Genomic DNA, 20928 nt, shown 5'->3' on the forward strand with positions numbered 1-20928 from the left:
AAGCAAGCAAAATTTAGATCCTCTTGGTCTGTGTTTCAGCATGTCAGATTAAGAATTCTTTCTTTTCCTCAGTTCATCAACACCTTTATTAAAAATGTTCAAAAAATTTTAAAAAAGGAAGAATCAGCACGTCTACTGAACCATTTTTAACAATTCTAAACTAGACAGCCTTAAACTGATTACAGAGATACTTGGAAGTCAACTATCCTCAATCCCCACACTCAGTAAAAACCTTTAAAAATAAAAATTTTAAAAATTAAAAAAAAAGAAAAAAAAAAGTTTTTTTGAAATAAAAACCTTTACCACCCCTTCAGCTGGCCTCACCTCTACTTCAGCTACTGTAGGCTCCTTTGTGAAGCACATGTTCATGATGTTCCTTGCTGTTCGGTAGAAGGTTGTTAAAGAAACAGACCTACCCTGTGGAAAAATAAAATAAAATTAAAAGTGAAAATGAAAAAACATGCCTACATTCCCCCATGTCCTCACTCTTTTCCTTACAGGCTCGATATCAGATGACAACAGAGGGAAAGAGGACAAAGTCTCCAGAAGAGGCATGGGTCTAAAGCTCATTTTGTTGCTGAGAGAAAATACCTCAGAAGATACAGGAATTCAATCACATCAACTTCCTAAACCCACCATGCAAAAAGGCCAACTGAGTGTTCCAGAAGGAGCACTGCTTTGTCCAGCACAATGCTCAGCGTTTGATAAATACAGAGGATGGACCTGGCCCAGCTTCCTATGACAGGTTGCAAAGACCCCAGTAGGCAGCCAGTCAAATCCAATACATTATCCAGGAACCATGTGGCCATGCTCTTTATGTACAAGGAGCAGGTTAAAAAGTCTTTGAAAATTAACAGAAATGCTCAGCATCAAAATGTTGTATGTGGTGGAAGAGGGTCACAAAAAGCAAGGTTTGCCAGGATTACCATAATCACTTGCTTTCAAAAACTAGTTATGCTCAATTCAATAAAAGCAGTTCAAATGCCAAGGAATCAAGACTTGCTATTACAAGGTTAGGAAAAGTGAAGCACAGTAAAATTGCTGAATAAGTGTGTTCTTTCTTGGCACTACTGCAGGAGGTGTACAAGAAAAGGCTCTTGACTTGGTTTTCTGTTTGAGCTACCACGAAGTTTCCAGGCACCTGCTTTCCTGCAAGCTACACCACACACCAGAAGCGCTGGGAAGCATCATCTGATGGCTTTGGAGGCAAGAGAATGAGAACCCACTTGCTCCTTTCAGCCCTGACATCATGGTGTGCCCAGAGAGGACCACCTGTGTTGCCTCCTCTGCTCCAGGGCAGAAGGAAGATGCTGGGAAGCTGCATGCCACGAGAGCTGGCAGGCACCACACGAGGCCTGAGGGCACCACTGCAGGCAGAGACCAGCAGTGCTCCACAAATGTGGAGTACAAAACATCTTTGCTCCTCACCAGACCCACTGCTCCTTCCCACTGTACCCCAACTGCTCATCTGAGCAACCACAGACTTAAAAACTCTACATAAATGAGTTTTATTGTTTGGACTGTTACCTTTCTAGTTTTTCAATTATGAAACAGATCTGCCAAACCACCTCAGCCTTTTCTTGTGTTTAATTTATTTAATAACTATGTCCAAGAGTAAACTAGAAAGAATTATAAAAGCAGCTTTCCCCCAGAGGCCAAGTCTATCACTCTGCTCATATGGTTGTAATGTTGTCACTTTTTAAATTGAATGCTGCATAATTAGCTTTAGCAAAAAAAGTTTGTGAAATGCCCAGGGCCTGGGGCACTCAGATTCCCATAAACTTCAGAGCTGGATTCTCTGTGATGCAATAAGCAATTTCCTTCATCTTTTAATGCCCTCGTGAATGGTTTATTGAGGCAGCCTTTTACAACAAAACCTCTCGTAAAGCGCAGGGCCCGCATCGAGTCGCCGCGTTTGGGCACGGCCTCCACCAGGGGCAAACCAGCACTGCAGCAGCTGCCTCCTTCCAGTTACTTGCCTCTGCCTCTCATCTTACGCAGAAAAACAAAATTAAGGCCTCATCTTCCAAGATTAGCCATGTCTTTCCATTTTTCAGACAGACAAGAAAAATATGTAAGTATATAGCAAGCAAGAAAAAAGAAAGTGGAAAACTGGAAGTGTTTAACCCTTTAAAACTGCATATACCCGTTTCTTCCTCTGCCAAGAATTTTGTATCTTTTCGCTGTAAAACAAATTAAATGGCTGAGGGGGTTTTGTTATCTGTTTGTGCTGTTTGGTCATTTTCTTTAATCTGAGGAATCTTGTAACATTTTCTGATGCCAACACAGAAAATCATTTAAAATGCTTTAATGGAGCATTCTAACCAGAACACAAAATGAATTGCTGAGGAGTGAAATATCCTTTCCTACACCCTGAAAAGTATCTCAGCAGTTCAACAACTGTCCTAGGAGCTTCAAGCTACAAAGCAGTATCTGTTGCTGTGACAAGAAGAGAGGAAGGTTTAAGAAAAGAAATTCCTATTTCCTCCCAATTCTTCTCGCGTCTGATGCAGGGGCCATGAGAGCTAACCCAGGGGGAGCATCACCACCACCACTAAGCCTGGAGAGAAGGCAGAGAAAAGGACACTGCAATGCTATGAATGTTAAAGACATTAAAGCAAACATAAATATGAGCTGAAACCAGAGATTTCACTATAGCCACAGGTGGGAAGGAAGGGCTTCTATTAAGTGGAGTATGAAAATGCCAAGTCCCTGGGTGAAGAGAGCTCAGCATAGGATTTCCATGATGGTTTTATGGGAGGGCTGGCAAAACATGCATTGTGATTTCTTCTGTGTGTCCCTCTAGTGAGTCTGCTAATATGCCTTGAGTTTGTTCTGTATGGAGACAAATGCTACTTTTAGTCAGCACCAGTAAAGATTTTTTAAATATTTTTAGGGATAAAACTGGGGAAAGAAGAGTGAAAATCTTGCTTGGATGTCAGGAGTTTACTTCACACACTTAGAAATGACAACATTTTAATCATCAGGTAGAAAAGCCACTTATTTAGGAGTAAAGCAAGCAAGCACAGCAGCCTGCAGCACACACTTAAAAGCACAGCAGGCCTCACAGCCCGGGAAGGAGACACAATGAAAATAATTTGGGAGTCCTGGCAGAAAGTCAGCCTAACACAAAGGAGATTTACTCTAACCTTGACATGTGATATGGTGGTAACTGCTCCTGGAAGACTCGATGTCTCTTGCTAAAAACAGCTCAAGCATGTGCTGACTGCAGAAATTACTGTGAGAAACCCTAAGTGTATGGCCCCTTCATAGGCTGAAAACCAGACCTGATGGCCTAAATTGGACTACAGCCATTGATTATGATGTGCTCCCTCCCTCAAGTTATTGACTTGGGCATATTTCACAGGCATGGGTTTGTTAGGGGGTTTTTGTTTTGGATTTTGTTTGTGTTTTTAAATGTTTTTCATTTTTAAGTAGAATTAGCAATGTCCTTTAAAAAAGAACCATTACAATTCCATCATCTGTGGAAACTGTAACATGAGGGCAAGTTCTGTTAATGAAATTCAAATTTTCTCAGGAACATGTCACTAGCTAAAGAACACTCCCCCGTCCACACACACGGGATTAAAAGGCTTGTTTCATTAAATGCCACAAAGCACTCTCTGCTTACAACTGATGCCAGCACCACCTTCCCTCAGTCTTTTAAAGCCTAGTGATAAACTACAGCAATTTTACATCTTGTGGGTTACCCTGGTGAATCAAGCTTGATGCATAATTTTCTTGAGGCTTGCTATAAGTGACATAACCAGTATTAACGCATCAGTCCTCCTACAGGGCTTTACTCTGAGTGCTGTGAAAATGAAGCTTCATTCCTCTCTCTGCACTCAGGCTGTCCAGACATCCCACAGGGCGCTCCACAGCAGGCATCTCTCCAGAAATCCACCAGAGATTTGCTTCCCCCTGCCTTCTCCCCAGGCCATCACCTGTGACAGCAGCTCCCAGTCTCTTCACTACAGAGAATATGGGATGGGATCAAAACAGGCAATCCCCGGTGTCCAGGAAGCTGTTGGTACAACAGTGGACAACCCAAGGCATTCTGAATGGCTCCGTGTGCTGCAGCTGCTTTGGTGGGTGGGCTCAGTGATGCTCCTCTCTAACAGCCTCATGCTCAGGACAAAAGTATTTTTACCTGGTATTGTCAGACTCAGACAGGGTCTGACGCTGCCAGTACTGCCAGTGCTTTTTTTTTTTTTTTTTGTGACCAAGCAGAAATTCTTTTAGGGTAAAGGCCTGGTACTCAGCAGACTCAGACTGGGTATACCAGCTACACTTTGCTTGTTTGCTTATTTTTTACTTCCTAAATCTGAATGGGATACTTCTCACAAATCCCAATCTTGCTTTTTGAGTGACTTTTATCTACTGAACTTTGAAGTGGGACTTGCACTGGAAAAGAAGAAAAGGCACTCCCCCACTAAGTTTGAGGTTGTTCATGCAGCAGTCAGGGTAAGGTATATAAAGTTTTTTATTTAACCATCATTAAGCACAGGATATTAAGCACAGAAATGCCACTTCACTATTCACAAAAGCTGCTGTCATTAGATAGGCTTCTCTCCAAGGGCAGCATGGCAAAGAGATTGCTTTTCCAAGGTGGGATTGAGGCCAGAGTCCCCAAGAAAAAGAATTTTTGGGCTGACAAATCATAACAGGCTGCAAAAGAAAACTGAAGCAAGCTTTTAAATCCCAAGTCTTGAGCTCATACAGTCCCTAAATAGCTTAACAATAAGTCATTCTGGGCTATCTGGCTTCATTTCCTGGTGATGGAAGTGAGATTGGAAGGGGAAGAACAGCATATTCCTTTACTGGGCACGGACACTCAATGCTATATTTCTCTCAGAGTGCGGCTACGCCATTCAACACAACTCAAAATTGCACTGTGAGTTGCGGTGCCAAGTCCTGCTCCAGAGCAGGAGACTGCCAAATAAAACACAGTGAAAGAGTCAGCATTCCTTTGTAAATGGATGCACTTGATATGTAGAGGACTAAGCGTCCATGTGACTGTTAGTGCTGAGCAAAGTCTGGCATCGTGGATGAAAATATTGTTTGCATTTCAATTTGCCCTTTCTAAATGTAGTAGTATTTCTAGTGATGTTCGTTTTGATGTGCAGCACTGCTTCACTCATGGAGAGATTTGCAAGAAGCAGGAATGAGAAAGCAGAACATTACTTTAAATGTCACTAGAAAATGAAAATACAATCTGTGTCTGCAAGGATAATTGGGCAGAGACATTCAGGGAACCTCTCACAAGGAGATGAAGGGGGGGGAGAGCCCAGTGCACCTTGTTATGACAATAATGCCTCCCAGCTTTTCCAGACATCCTGCATATCCGGGTAAAACCACCAGACTGCCTGGCCATGATAACCATGGTTAAGTGCTGCCTTGGGGACGCCACTGCCACCCATCAGCTCCCCTCAGACAGCTGGGTGTGCACCCAGACACCACCCACACAACAGCACCATCAGCTCTACAAAACAGACCAGGCAGAGCCAGCCTCGTTACCTTGTATATACACTTGTGTAAGTCGCTAAGAACTCCCTCCTCCTCTTCCTCCTCATCCTCCTTCGTGGTCTCCTTTTCCTGAGCAAAGAGCCGCCGCCTGCCCGTCTTCAGTGGGACATCGACCTCTTTTAACTTGTTGCGGAAGCCATTTTTGTGAACCACGCCATTGATGAGTCCATTTTTGGGCTCAAACCGGGGCAAGGAATGGAACTTGTAGGCATTCTCTGAATGTCCCTCCAAAGGTCCTTTCCTCTTCTCCAGGATTTCCTTTTCCAGCAAGACCTCCTTCTCCAGTTTCTTGTGCTCCTCGGGGGAGAGGGAGTCATAGGAGAGCAAGTACTGGCAGTAGGCTTCTTGTAGCTTGGCCAGCCTGTCCTGTGCAGTTTTGGGGATGCGCAGCATGTCTGCCAGCTTGTTCCATTTCTTGAGGTCAGTCACTTGCTGCATCCCCCCCATCTCGTTGATCAGCTGGACGAAGCAGGCCAGGTCGAGCTCGCAGCCTCCTGGGGTCCACATGTGCCAGGCAGCAGAGGAAGGGAAAGGGAAACACAGGAGTAGATTAGGAAAGCTGAGGGCAGCTCATGTCAAATGTTGTGCAGGCTGTGCACACAGGAGACATGACAGCTCCAGGCACCTGGGCACCATTGTCCCTCTCTTGTATGCCTCCTGCTAAAGAGAGGCACGCACCACTCTCTTGCCAGCTTAACTGCTTCACAGGCCATATTCTGCTACTTCCAACAGCCTTCCCTACAATTCAGTTTGCTCTCCTCCTTGAGTTTCATGTCCTTCTCTTCTCAGAGCACCCCAAGCATGCATCTTGGCATGCATCTGTGCCCTGGTCATTACCTGGTGGCTGGGCAGATGAGAGCTGCCCAGCTCTGTAAAAACCCACACACCCTCACCCACCACCAGTCCCACATCTGGTTCATACCTGGAATAAACAAAACCAGTGTCAGGCTGGGGTACTTGCGAACAGAAAGACAAATATCTATCCTTTCTGGAGGTGAAATAACAATTATCTAATATCTGCACAACATCTTGAATGAAATTAGTATTTAAAAGGAGCACAGTAACATAATCAATTTCACTACTGGTAATAAAATCTGTATAAAAACCAAAGGGAGGAAAGGGGTTGTTTGGGGTTGGAGACTGCAACCGCATAAAAAGTTCCAGACACATTATTCTTTCAGTCTGAGGCCATCCATATTTTATACTCCATTCTGTTTTGTATGTTTTAAGATGACTAGCACATTTCACACTCCAGTCAGAAAAAAAAAAAGAAAGAAAAAAAGAAAGAAAAAAACCCACAAGATTATACAAACTGCAGCATTAAAAGCAGCCAAATGGATGAGGAACAATAAAAGAAACATCATAAATAGTCTGAAAGCACAGAAATAAATCATCAGTGGGAAGAGTGAAGAAACAGCCCAAAGACCACCTACAATTCAACAGGGCACTGTTCAAGGAAAAAAGAGAATTAATACAAAACCAGCGTCAACATCTCTGCCGCCACACTGTCTCCTCTTTGCCTTTTCCTTTGAGAAAAGTAAAAACCATTATGCCATAGCCATTTCAGAGCACTCAGAAATGCTACTGCAACAGAGGAGGGCAAGAAGCAGCATTATGGTAAATATTTACTGTAGGATGGACAGCTACATCATTTTAACTCATATCATCTTGCCTGCTAGTACAAGCAGTATTACTTTTTTCAAACTACCCCATGCTGCATCTCAGATGCTTCATTGCTGATTCCAGTCGTTCTTCTTCGCTCTGCTTTCCCCTCTTCCACCACTTGTGCCAACCAAGTGACATGGGAGGCTCAGCAGTGTAACCCTGCATGCAACATTTTGGGACAACGGCTGTGACCGAGGCAGAGCAGCACCAGAGGCTGCTGACATTTATACTGCCTGCACAGCACAAGGCAAAGGTGTTTGGTTGCAGATGAAACCAAGCACAAGGCTTTGAGAGGAGCTCGATAAGGGTGGAGGCAGGACCATGAGACAGCAGATTTATCCTATTTAGTATGTTTGGGAATGGGGTGCGGGAGATTTTAAAATGGTCTTGAAGCTGAGAAAAAGTAAACACCACTGGGAGAAAAAACAGAATTAGTTTGGAAAGTTTTCTTTCTTTCCTCTTTAATCTTCCATACATAGCATAATATAAACATAACTTTCAAGACAGCTTCTGTTACTTTTTTGGTCAGTGGTTTCTAGGTGCAGGCCCCAAATTAGCTGAAGGTGTAACTCAAGATGCCTTTCCATGCCAACAGATTCAGCAATCTACATAAAGTTGGGTATCATACTCCTAATTGGAAAAAGAGTGGCCCAGATCTACCATTATATGTTTTCTCCAGCACACACCCAGTTTAAGGTTATAGTTTCAGCACTGTTGAAAATTCAATTTTCTCCCACATCATGGAATGATCACCCACAATCACTCCGCAATATTAGAGCTTGAGTAGCACTTCATTCAACCAAAGCCTACAGCTAAGATTTGCAAAATGCTCCCAATTATAATTCCATTTCACACAGTCATAACTTTTGGAAGCATTTGTATCTCAGACTGATGTTTTCCAGGATTGACCTAAGCTTGCTGCTTAAACTTTCCTTGAAAGACTAAAGGAAAAAAAAAAATAAAAAGGGAAAAAACGCAACAATAACAACGAAAAAGGAGTTCTTAGAAGAAGTTCTAAGCTCTTTAAAAGCACCTATAGCAAAATGACTTAAATAGGAGATCCAGCACATTATGCAGAAGCAGTATTTAACTTTATATTTTTCAATTGCCTTCATTTCCTTATGTTAGGAATACTTTTAAATTGCTCATTTTAAAATGAGCAAGTTCATTTTAAAAAAAGAAAATCTTAAATCTTCAGGTATGCATTTAATACCAGATGCTGGCACTACACAAGCCACTGGCAAAAGTCCCACTTACTTCAATGGAAATGTGATTTGGCCCAGAGAGAAGGGCTATGTATGCATGTCTACTTAAATAAGTATGCATTGATCACTACAGATTATTTTATGTTTCCTGATGGAACCAGTAGATTTTTCCCCTTTGTGCACTGATGATCTCCAGCTTCTTTTCTCCATTTCGTTTGTGATTTTAAACACAGAACAGGTAGGAAATTGACTGCAGAAAGGATACATAGGATGCAAATTTTTAAGAGAACACCATTTGCTCTGGTTATATGGCACCCAGCAGAATAGAATCCCTGTCTATTCATTAGGCTCTTAGGTGCTTAAATAATACAAATAATTAACAGTAATGCCATCTTAATGCCGAGTTAAGGTATTTCATTAAAAAGTTAACATTGTTCCAAGAGTGTTAATCGAGCTGTCTTGCACATTTTCTTCTCTCTCTTGCCAATGTAAATGTAATTCATTATTCTTTTCTATTAGCATACAACCATTGCATACATTAGGCATACAAAATGTTCACTTATTGCTGCTTGAGTGATTTTAATTTTCAGATTTCCTTGAACGTTTTTGCACGGCTATTGCAACAAAGCGCTAACCCCTTGTTCCTCCTTCTTAAAATTTTGTTATTTCTCTGCTGTGCCCTGCATCAGTTCACCATAAAGTCTGCAATCATTTTGTGTGCTTTTATGCATTTTCCCTCACTTACCATATGTGATATAAAATAAAGTTCAAAAAGGAGGAGGGAGGGGGAAGGAAGTGTTGTGAATCGTTTAAAAAGAAAAGCGTGTCCTTTAATCCAACCAGCGCCGAGGGCTGCCTCGGGTCAGATTATGCCTCCAAGGCAAAACTCTAGCCTCGAGTTGCTACATGCAGGTCCTGCGAGCTTGTGACTCAAAACACCTCAAAAACAAAGGGAAGAACTAACGAAAATTAGAAACACGGGTTTCTTACTATGCGGTGGCTGCAAAGGCAGCAGAGATGGAGGTAGCTCATTCAATAGTTCATTTGTATGCTGCTGTTGTCATGTTTTTACAAACTATTGTCACATTTTTGTCACGTGTCATATCTGACAGCAGACCATAAACCAAGAATTCTGTTAAATAAGTGATTCTCACTCAGGCATTAGCCCTGGCAGACACCTGCTGGGAGAAATAATGAAACCTCCATTTTGCAATCAACTACATTTTACTGCCTATTCTTGACACTTAATGGTTGTTAAATGTCAGCAGGTCACTGCAAATTTGTGATTTTAAGTGTCTGAGTACCCAAACATAAGTCAGTTCGGAGATATTTTCTTTCCCCTTTGGTTAAATGTTTTTAAAGGAAGAGGTGGGGAGAAAAATGTATTAAAGCCTGGCAGCATTGCAACCTGTTAGGAAAACATCTTTGGAAAGGTCCAAAAAAATATTCTGAGACAACCCTTAAAACAAGGCCATCAATATACATAGTCATACTACCCACACAAGAAAACAGCAGGGAAAGAAGACGATTCTGAAATCTGCAGACCAAGGTCCCACGGAGCAGTTTTTTACCCCCTGGGTCAAACAGGGAGAAAAATGGCAATATCAAGTCACCCTGGAAAGTCCTCTGACAACCTACCTGCATCATGCCTGGCCAATGGAAAGAGATTCAGAGCTCTGCAGAGTTAATCGAACAGGGGTTTGGTTAAGCATAAAGGCAAACAGAGCATGAAGTCGTATACGGACACTTACAAGCAGTGGCAAAAGGCCAAGGAACCACAGCCCTTACCTATGAGTGGGAGTTCATCCATGGTAATGCCCTGAGATTTGAGGTGCTTCTTGATACAGGCCAGCCGCTGCACGTTGGGTCCCCAGCGCCTGCCTAGCTTGTGTATGTGCTGAATCTGTGTCACAAACCGCATTTCATCATTTAGCTTGCACTCAGGTCTCCAGTCTGGAGGAGGAATCACCCTGCACATCCCATACTTCTCTACCTGAGCTCGGACTGACTCAATGTATATCAGTGGGTCATGAAATTCCTTGGTGGAGGGCCTAAGGATGGGAATCTCCCCCAGCATCCCCCACCCAGACTTACTACTGCCCTTTTCGTGCTTTCCCATTGAGTCTTGTGGCTTGTGCAAGGACTCCGCTTGAGAGGTAGAACGATTTTCACAGGAGGCATTTTCAGTTTTGCCATGTGCTTGTTTCCCTGGCGTACTCTTTCCAGCAGTGGCTCTTTTCGGCCTGTTTCTTTCCAAACTCTTCTCTGGCACTTCCTTTCTAAGGTGTCCATTCAGCAAAGGCTTTTCTACTGCTGCCTTTTTGCTGGCAGCTTCTGCCAAGTTGACGGCCCCTTTCATTCTCTTGGTGGGCGACTGTATTTTGTCTATGTGATTCGTCTCTTCCAGCCTCCTCTTGGAATTGCGCAGCCCCTCCCTTAACTGTCTCCCCACCTCCTTAGTGCATGTCTTTTGGTTCAACTTGCCATTGACTTTTACACCATTAACAGCGGTATTGTTAGACTTGGATGCTCCAAGGGATAGCACCTGTTTGCGGGTTTTTGCATTGCTACTTTCTATTTTCCCTGAGATTGTGTGGTTGACAGGTGAACTGGGTTTGTGGTGATTTAGTTTGGTTTCCTTGACCAGTTCTTTCTTGGCTTTGGTGTATGTGACAGTTCCCTTTGTCACTGTTGCAGTGTACTTCACAGTTTTGGACGGTGAAGGTCTGACTTCTCTCATCTTTTTGGCACTGGCTGCATTTGCACTCGGAGATGACATTCGAGTGACCCCATTGACTTTAGAAACCTGAAATGCCAGAAGTGTTGTAGAAGGAGCAGAAGGAAGGAAACACAAAACAGAAAAGTAAATCAATAATGTGACCACTCAGCCCCAATTTCCCATTTGCTGGACAACCATATTCTGCAGTCCTGAATCCTGGCCCCATCATACAATCATCATATAATGGTTTACACACAGGCAAGAGACGAGACTAGGCATTTATAAGTATCAAATAAAATAAAAATTTGGGTTTCTTTTTTTAATTTACCAGAAAGCCCCCAGACTTGCTTTCAGAGGGTACAAAGCTTCTGGCATTAGGAAGGGTGAGGTCCCTTGCTTGTACTACCCCCTTCCTTGTCTACCAGAAAGGTGTTACGGGATTACGAAACACAGATAGTCTGATTTACAAATAATACCTTCATTACCTCTTTTTCTGGCACTCAAGGCACTCTCTCTCTCTCTCTCTCTCTCTCCCCTACCCAACTTCCTTTACATGCGCACACATTTCACCACTTCTTAGCAGACAAAATAGGTAGCATATATTACCTACTCTAACTGGAATCTGCACATTTGCAAAAAACACATCGAGATTCAAATCAATTTACCTTCTATCCATGCATACATATAAAAAGAGATGTGGAACACATTATGCACACAACAGATCAGCGTGGCCATGAAGGATCCAGTCAGTCATTGATACTAAATCTTGGGTGGCATGTTGTTGTTGAAGTTGATAATTTGAAATTTAAAAAATGTATACAGTAGTCCAATGTATTTTTTTTTAAAGTTTGGCATCTGGGCAATTTTGCTTACACATATTCTATTAGATCATATTGTGTCAATGTGCCTTAGAATCGCGTGACTCTACTACTTTCTGCTAGATATTTAAACCCAGTTATGAGACTAGAAATTGTATTTTACCTGCAAGATGTGTTAAGGACCAAAAGCAACCCCCATCTACAAAGGGAGTTGAGATAGCTCAGCACTGCCGAAGCTAAACCCTCACTACTAAAAAAACAAAGTTCAAGTTCAAAACTCAAAAGTTCAGCATTTACACAACTTTGAACATTGACTTCTTGCCTCCTTAAATGACTGTGAGCACAGAAAAACACATCCAAAAGTCAGAAACATTGATAGAAGTACTCAAAGTGAAAGCACACAGTACAATCACCCCTTATCAGCACTCAGGTGAGTAACACAATTTCCTGCAGTGCTGTAATACTTTCTCCTGAGGGATTTTGAAATCCTTGCCAAATCAGTAAGCATGGCAGCTTCTCTCAAATAAATGGAACAACTGCAGTCACTTATATAATAAGGATGATATAAAACAAGGATCAAATAGAGGCTAAAAACGTTGTGCTATGGTCTTGCATGCAGTGACCTGTGGAAGGGGAATTGGAACCTGAAGATTCTGCATACACACACATACATGTGTGCGATTGTGAGAGTGTTTATGCACATTTTCTCCTCTGCACTCCAGAAACTGGAGCAGGAGTAATGACCTTTTAAAAACCAACCATATTTTTTTCCTTCTTGCGCTTGCAAGGTAGAAACACTTAAGGAAAATCCAGTTAACTGATGACATGAGTTTTTACCCTGAGCTTTTCAAAGATGTATGAGCTATCATCTGGAAAGCAAACACTCGCAAACAGAAATGCATTTACCCATTTCCCTTGAAATTTAGGCAGTACTCCATATTGAAATGCAGGCCTGGATTTAATGTTTACAGCACTTTTTCACATTGCAGAACAGACATGGGTAGAGAGCTGCTGAGACATTGCCTCTTGCCTGCAGCAGTCACAACAAGCATTCAACATCCCTGGATTTACAAATAGCTAAGAACATTGATTACAGATTTCATCTAGACTAATAGAGAAGAATTGATTGCAAACTGGAGTGGGAAGGTAATCTGGGTGACAGTGATCATGAAATGGGTTTTCATTTCTAAAATGTGACAACAGTAGAGAAAGGATAACAGACTTTAAAAAAAAAAGAACCAAAAAAAGAACAAAAAACCCAGAAACAAAACAAAAGAAAAATCCAGACCAAAGCAATTTCCACTCAGAGGAAAGGCGTTAAGCACAGGCCATAATGGCTATTCACAAAGTTCTTTAAAAACTGGAAAATGAGAAAATTATCACAGTAAAAAGTGGTAACACAATTACATGACTAAGGGCAACCGTATAGGAAAAGAAAAAGCACATATTAAAATCAGAAAAGCCAAGGAGCTAAAAAAACTACAATGAGCAAAAGACAAAACAGAAAAGAAATTATAAATACTTTCAAAATATAAGATAACCAACAATGGAGGAGATAAAGCACACCACACAAGGAAGGAAAACAAATAGCCTGACTAAAGTGTTCCTGCTTCTTTTGCATTAACCTTCACCAGAAGTGCCACTGACTGAATATTTATCAGGTACAGAACACAATCCATTTCAGCAAAAAGACTAGGACAGTAACCCCAGTAAGGCAGAAGATACCTGAATGACTTAGGGAATGGCTCCTGGAAATAAACTGGGAGGAGATAGAGAGTTTACCTGATTTCAAATCCTAAAATAATTCTGAAACAAATAATCGAACAGTTAATTCGCAAGCACACAAATGATTATAAAATAATGTTAAAAACAAAACAAAACAAATCTATCTGGGGTTTTGCCAAAATAGCAAATCAAGCAATTTAATCATCTTCCAACAGACACCTGGCTGAGCAGGTAAAGAAGCACCTCTGCTTCAGTAGGATTCCGCTCACTGTCCCCTGGGCCATTCCATCAAACTCCTGAGACACATGCCAGACATAATTACTCTAAAGTGGCTTTACAAGGGACTCAATAAAGTCATCCTCAAGGAAAGTTTTCATTGCTATAGTTCACTGTTGTCCTGAGAGGGCATTTAACCTATCCTTCTGCAGGGACTTGGCTTTGCCTTGGTTCTACCAAGTATTTTCATTGTTCTAAAATTTGACAGTGAAAGGAACACCTGGAAGGAACTCACATGACAAGATCAAAATCAAAGGCACTCCTGAAGAACCTGTTTCAGGACATTTCTACAGTAAAAAGAAGTGCCATATTTAGGAGGCACGAAGTATATACATGTAGGGGAAGAATAACGTTTGGGGACTGCAGCGAGCTGCAAAATGCAATGGCAATACAAAGTGCACAAATCACTTTCTGAGAACTACTATTAAGGATGCTGAAAGCAAAGGGTAGGATCACAGGCCTTCCTAAGGAGAGCTGGACCCAGCACTGGGGCCACACTGTGAGAAAAAGTTAGTCAGAGGAGCAAGTCTAAAAGAACACAAAGTGCTCTGGGTATTTGGGAAAAAAGACTGTTGCTGAAAAGCCAAGCGAGTAGGTCTTACTCTGAAAGAGATCACTATCGGACAACTCTGCAACAGCCTTCTGATGCAGAAGGAGCTCCTCCGAAAAGAGACAGTAAATGCTGCTTCCATGTTCACTGGGAAAAGTAGGAGGAAAAAAAACCCTTTAAATGCCCACAATGATCTGAGGCACAACTAGAAAAACTTGCCCATTAGTACAAAAGGAGAACACTGGAAGAAGCTGTCAATGGACATTGTAGAGTCTCCTCTACAGGAGGTTTTCAGAAGGTTCCAGGAGGCTATAGCTGTATTACTGTGCTGTCAGGTATAATCAAGACAAAACCTCAGTGGGAGCAGCCAGGCTGCATGGAGGCACCTTGTCACTCCAGGCTGCTGATGATTTTTTCTGAGGAAGTTGTAACCAGAAGTCTGAACGGCCACCTGGGGCACTCCAGCAGCAAGGGCTTGTGACACGGGGGCTGAAAACAGAACACAGTAATGTGCTCATGGAAAAAGGAAATATCCTCACAGCTTCTCCTATTCAAAGAAAAACATGTCATGAGCACCATCAGCTTTAAGACAGAACCTCCAATCCTAGATAGTAAGCACAATATTTTGGATTTTTATTCAAACTTAATAGGGAGTCCAACCATTTAAACAGCACTGCTAAGTCCACCACTAAATCACGTCCATAAGTGCAACACCAACAGGTCTTTTAAATACCTTCCAGGGATGGTGACTCAACCACTTACCTGGGCAGGCCATTCTAATACCTGACCCCCTCCCTCCCCCCCCATTTTCAGCAAAGAAATTTTTCCTACTAAGCAGTCTAAACCTACCCTAGTGCAACTTGAGGCCATTTTCTCTGGTCTTATTTCTTGTTACTCAGAGAAAAAGACCAACTCCCACTTGGCTACAGCCTCCTGTCAGGCAGTTGTAGAGAGTGACAAGGTCCCCCCTGAGCTTCCTTTACTCCAGGCTAAACACCCCCAGCTCCGTCAGCTGCTCCTCATCAAACTCATGCTCCAGACCCTTCCCCAGCTCCTGTGCCCTTCTCTGGAAACCCTTCAGCGCCTCCATGTCTTGTGGTGAGGGGCCCAAAACTGAACCCAGTGTTTTGTATGTGTGGCCTCACCAGTGCGGAGTACAAGGGGACAATCAGTGCCCTGGTCCTGCTGGCCACACTCTTGCTGACACAGGCCAGAATGCCACTGGTCTTTTGGCCACCTGGGCACTGCTCGCTCTTGTTGAGCCACTGCTGACTAGCAAACCCAGCTTTCCTGTCCCCCCAGACCCCTCTGCAGAGCCTTTCTTCCCTCAGCAGATCAATATTCCTGCCCAACTGGGGACTGTGAACTGACTGAAGATGTCCTCAGTTTCCTTGTCCAGGTCATTGATGAAGATGTTCAACAAGACTGACCCTAACACTGAGCCCCAGTGGGCTCACCACTGGGTGACGAGCTGCCAACTGCATGTGACTCCATTCCCCGTGACTCTCCAGGCCCAGCCATCCAGACAGTTTTTAATCAAGCTAACATGCAATCCAAGCCTTGAGCAGCCTATTTCTCTGGGAGAATTGTGTGGGAGGTGGTGTCAAAGGCTTTACTGAAGTCCAGGGGGACAACATCCACAGCCTTTCATTCATCAACTATGCGTGTCACCTAGAAGGAATAAAGTGATTGACACTAACCTTACATGATCCAAAGTCTTGAGCAAAAGGTGAAACTCGGGATATGAAAAATCTTATCTTTGCCTTTCAGTTATGTTTCCAGTTTTGCTGACATATAATTGTCTTCAGATCACTCTTTTCTCTCCTTTACATATTTACTTAATTGCACTGTAGTAAAACATGGTATGATAGATTTTATATTTTCTTGTCTTTATAAAAAAACATCTGGGACCAGCACAGTCTTGCAGCAATTAGTTTGTAAGATTTGATCTGGTCTACATACACACCCCTGCATAGCACCCAGGATTCAGCCTCCAAAACCATACACAAAAAATGAACAACCTGCCAGATAGCAACCACAGTGATAGGAGCAACATTAGCGATAGCGACAACGGTTTTGGTCCCATACAGCTCCAAGTTACGCAACTGATCTCGAATTCATTCATAAAAATAGTTCTGTGCTTCTGAGAGTTGTGCAGAGGTAAGTTACCATATTACACCAAGAGAGGGCCCCATTGAACTACATTTCCTTTGCTCACAACTCTTTAAAGTAGGAAGACTCTGAAAGATGGCAAAGGCGAAAGCAAAAGAGATAAGCAACCTGTGAGAAGTGCAAGGGTACATCAGAAGAAGAAAGACAGAAAAACAGAAACAGAGAGGAAAAAAGTGAAAATCTCTGGTAATTTCTAGTGTTCTGCCTTTATTTTCTGTAAGACTTAACAAAACAAAACCACACACAAATAAACCATGCAAATGCAGTGATCAAGGAGCAAAAATATGGTGGAAGAAGGAAGAACATGTGGCTGGTGCCCTGGGGAAAAAAAATCTCCTTATGGAAAATACTGAAAAAGTCAAAGACTCAGAACAACAGCAAGAAATTTAGCAATACCCCATAACTGGTAAGTCTAGGGTTTTAGACAAAACTAAAAGTCTTTCTGTCAGGCAAAACATATAATCCACCTTTAATTAGTTCGAGTCATATTTTCATTAAAATGTGTAAGAAAGTACTTAGGCCATTGTGGGTTGCAGAAGAAAAATTAGGCGGCTAATTGTTTTTTAGGAAGGAAAAAAAAAAAGAAAACCCATATCATCTTGACTTAAACTCCCCCTTATTTTCTGAAGCCTGGGGACCACCCTTGCTGATACGTCCATGTGGTGTGACTGCTGGTTGCACTGCTTCGCTTTAAATTTTTCTCCATTGTGTGTCACACAATAAAAAACATTTAATACTCTACGAGGCAAAACCACTTGGATTGTGGACAAAACTGTTCTACACTTGTCTTTTTCCTTTCAGAACTACCTTCAGAAGTGGCAGCAGTTGACTTTCACAAAAGTTTTAACCAACCAAATTCTGATGATACAATTTTAAAGTATTACACATAAGTGTTCCAGGAGGTTAAAAGAATCAGGAACTGCATTCTTATGTTTTGGGAAACTTGTTCAACACCACGAGCTCATGACAGAGCATGTCACAGCAAGGACCACAAGATACTGCTAATCACAAAAAAAGAAATCCAAAAGGACGCAAAGCAGACATTCACACTTATGCCTAGATAAGGGTAAATTGCCATGGTGGAATAAAGAACTGAAGTCTTACAGAGGTACAGACACACTGTGAATAGCCTTCAGGATCTCAAATCTGATTTAGAAGGTAACGCAAAATTGGTGGAGGCATTTCAGGCGAACTTAAACCACCCCTGAAACACACAAGATTTTAAAGATTTCCTCAGCAAGAGCATCACATCACTGCTTTTCTTTTTGCCATTTTTAATTTCCAAGCTTGTGACTCAGAGGTGCCATTTAAAGGCCTCGACAGCCCTCTACAAGATGGCAATTCCAGCTCCACTGAAGACTGGGTCAGCTTACTTAGAAGAAAAATCTTTACATCTCAGCAAGTAAAGACTGTCTCCAATCAGCCCATTGAGAATTCATCACTGTAAAACAACCAACCAAGCAAAACCAAAAAGCCCAAACCAAACCAACTAACCAACCTCAACAAAAAAACCAACCAAATCAACACCCCTCATCCCCCAAAAAACCCCGAAGCCCCCAAAAGGCTTAAGTGCAGCAAGCTTTCAGTGTACTGCACTGCACTAATGCAGGTACTCTGCTAACCCAGCCGCAGCCTGAATCAGGACAGTCGCAAGCAGTGAAAGACTGGTCTGCTAAACTGAATTCACGCCTGAATTCAAGTTAGGTTGGAACAAATCTCTTTGCTGAATTTTTTTGCTAGCTTTCAAGCAAGTAACATGGAACTCTAAAAATGTCTCCCACCAGGAACCTCCACTGTGAATGAGGCAATATTTTGCAGCATCTTCTTTATGCACCAGGCAAAACATTTTTCCCAGACTCTAAAGTCTGTGCTGCCCATGTGCAAACCAAGACACGTGAGTACAATGTCAGGTTCTCCAGAGCACCAGTGAGCCTCCGAGATAAGCCACACAGACCAGGCTCCTCCTCCTTCCATGCGCTGCCAGTCTTGGCACTGTCAGCACAGGGTGCCAGTCAGAAAGGTTTTATAAACAGCAATGAGAACTTTACTCTTTCATATGAATATACCAGATAATAAAAAGACAGGGTTGTTAAGCAGACTTTATCATACTGACTTCCCATGTACGTATTTTTCTTTTTTCCTTTTTTATTTTTCATCACTGAAAGTTAACTCCCTGCTGCTTCAGAGCATGCTTTTAAGGATTGCCACGTTCGATCTACACCAAGCAGTGGAAAAAGGAGCTCAAAACCTTAAAAGCCTTTGTTTCCCGTGTCCACAGTGGAGTACAACTTCTTACCTGTTTCCTTAAGTCCTGAGCCGATCTGTGAAGAGCGTGGTGGTTGTTAGCCATGAGCCCTTTCGTAGAGGAGCCAGTGTTTGTAGTAGCGTGGTGATTAGCAGCAGCCTGGTCTTTTCGACTCTCAGCCTTATGTTCGCTGTTCCTCTCCTTCCCTGGGGTGGCCTCTTTGCTTTTGTGTTTCTGAGCAGGTTCTTTCTCCTTCGATGATTTGCTGGACCCATTGAAAACTAAGAAGAGAGAAAATCACGTTATTAAGGGGGAAAAAAGAAAAGGAAAAGTATGCAAGACCAAACACTTTATTCAAAATATCACAATTTTCTCTGCTCTCAGTGTTGGATATTTAGTGAATCCTAAATTCTTACATTTAAAGTTAAATCAATATAGAAATAGCACTATTTTGCATATTTCTTTAGATGAACAGATTTACTGAAGTATTTCCTCTGCTTGTTAGCACACATTATCTTCAATATCCAAATTTAAAAAAAAAAGGTATATTACTGTTTTGACTGACCTAGATTTAGAATTATGAGTTTGATTTTTACTTATGACAGTTTTAATTATCTTTCTTTGCTCTTGCAGTGAGGGAATTCTAAACATAACTTAAACAGAAAAAAGATTTATTTTTATACCAATGTAGAAGAAAGGAAATGCTCCATGAAAAAGCATGTTTTGTTTTCATCAATACCCAAACTGCTGAATCAAACTGACAGCAGTTTGCCTATACCAGACAAGCTGCAAATAGGAAAAGGTACTTCTGCAAAGAAAGGAAAATACTGAAATCATTTTGGAACACGTGACATGAAGTAACGCTGGGACTTATGCTGAGCACTATAACCTTCAAATGAAGGGATAAGAAAGTGTGGAACAGACACCTTTATTTTTTGTACAATGAATATTATGCGAATGTATACAAGCAAGTTTTGTTCCTGTCTCTCAGTTGAATTTATTAAAGAACAGTCAATGCTCTTCTGTTGTCAGGGAACATGAAAAACTGAAGCTAAAACAAACAAAAAATCACATCACATTTCTCTGTTTATTAATCAAAAATGTGCTGAATTCATTCAGCGATGCCCCCTCTTCAATGGAGCACATGACAGAAGACCACAAGGATTATGATCCAACATCCACAATGGCAAATGCCCTCCTGCCTTGTAGTCTTGATTTCTAACCCTGTCTTTCCTTGACATGGTTTAGGAAAGGATGTAAACAAGACACTTCATAAATACTAAATAGCACGACTATGTGAAAACCTTATTTATTACACACAACATACACCATCTGTTTGGGAATAGTAACTAAATGCATGAAGTTACTGTTTTCTTGTAAAATGAAAGCCTTCTTTTGTCACTAAAGGTGATATTCCTACAACACATAGCTTCTTATCTAAGTTGTGAAGCTTAGCTGTCTCCACAGATGTAGAGTATTAACAGTAGGAGCAGCAGTTAGAGTAGTAATAAAAACCCAACAATTCTGCTGGACAGAAGAGTGGTGGCTAAGGTGCTTTTAAGCAGACCGTACCTCCAAACCTTCCCAAGCAGCCATTCAGCTTCCTGCAGCTGGTACCCCAACAAACTATTGACAAATTCTATTTTCAGGTCACTTATCATATTTTCAGTTCCTTTATCATATTCAGTCAGTTGCAAGTGTTGAAGCAGATTACTTAAAAAAGAAAAAATTGCAATTGCTTTTTTTCCTCCCTTCCTTCTCACTTGCATAAATGGAGTAAGAACGAGAGAAAAGCTGTCAGCAGTGGAGTCACCACAAATTTCCCCATGGTTCTGTCACTCCTTATTTCAGGAGCAACTGGTGCTGCCCCAGCCAGCCAAGGATTTCTCAGTGATTTCTGCAAAAATCACGTAATCCTTGGTGTCTCATTTCCAGTGATGGAACTGATAATAACTGCCAGCCCCTCTCAGGAAGCTCACGACAATACATTCATCCTCCTTTGTATGGAATTCTCACATCAGATGGAA

At 41.9% G+C, this 20928-nt stretch overlaps 1 protein-coding gene across 3 annotated transcripts in view; it reads right to left on the bottom strand.

Annotated features, from left to right (window-relative positions):
- Window positions 1–20928, bottom strand: part of JARID2 (jumonji and AT-rich interaction domain containing 2) — a 211872-nt gene that overhangs the window by 16378 nt on the left and 174566 nt on the right. For all 3 annotated transcript variants that reach the window (XM_066188926.1, XM_066188936.1, XM_066188916.1), the window contains exons 6-9: window positions 18953–19182; window positions 10185–11202; window positions 5518–6020; window positions 325–417 (exon numbers count right to left, since the gene is read on the bottom strand). In XM_066188926.1, the coding sequence (XP_066045023.1) occupies window positions 325–417; window positions 5518–6020; window positions 10185–11202; window positions 18953–19182 (1844 nt within the window). The remainder of the gene's footprint in view (window positions 1–324; window positions 418–5517; window positions 6021–10184; window positions 11203–18952; window positions 19183–20928) is intronic.

The sequence above is a fragment of the Chamaea fasciata genome, unplaced genomic scaffold (assembly GCF_029207755.1).
Source record: "Chamaea fasciata isolate MVZ Bird 193981 ecotype frontalis unplaced genomic scaffold, bChaFas1.0.hap1 SCAF_1, whole genome shotgun sequence".
Lineage (NCBI taxonomy): Eukaryota > Metazoa > Chordata > Aves > Passeriformes > Sylviidae > Chamaea > Chamaea fasciata.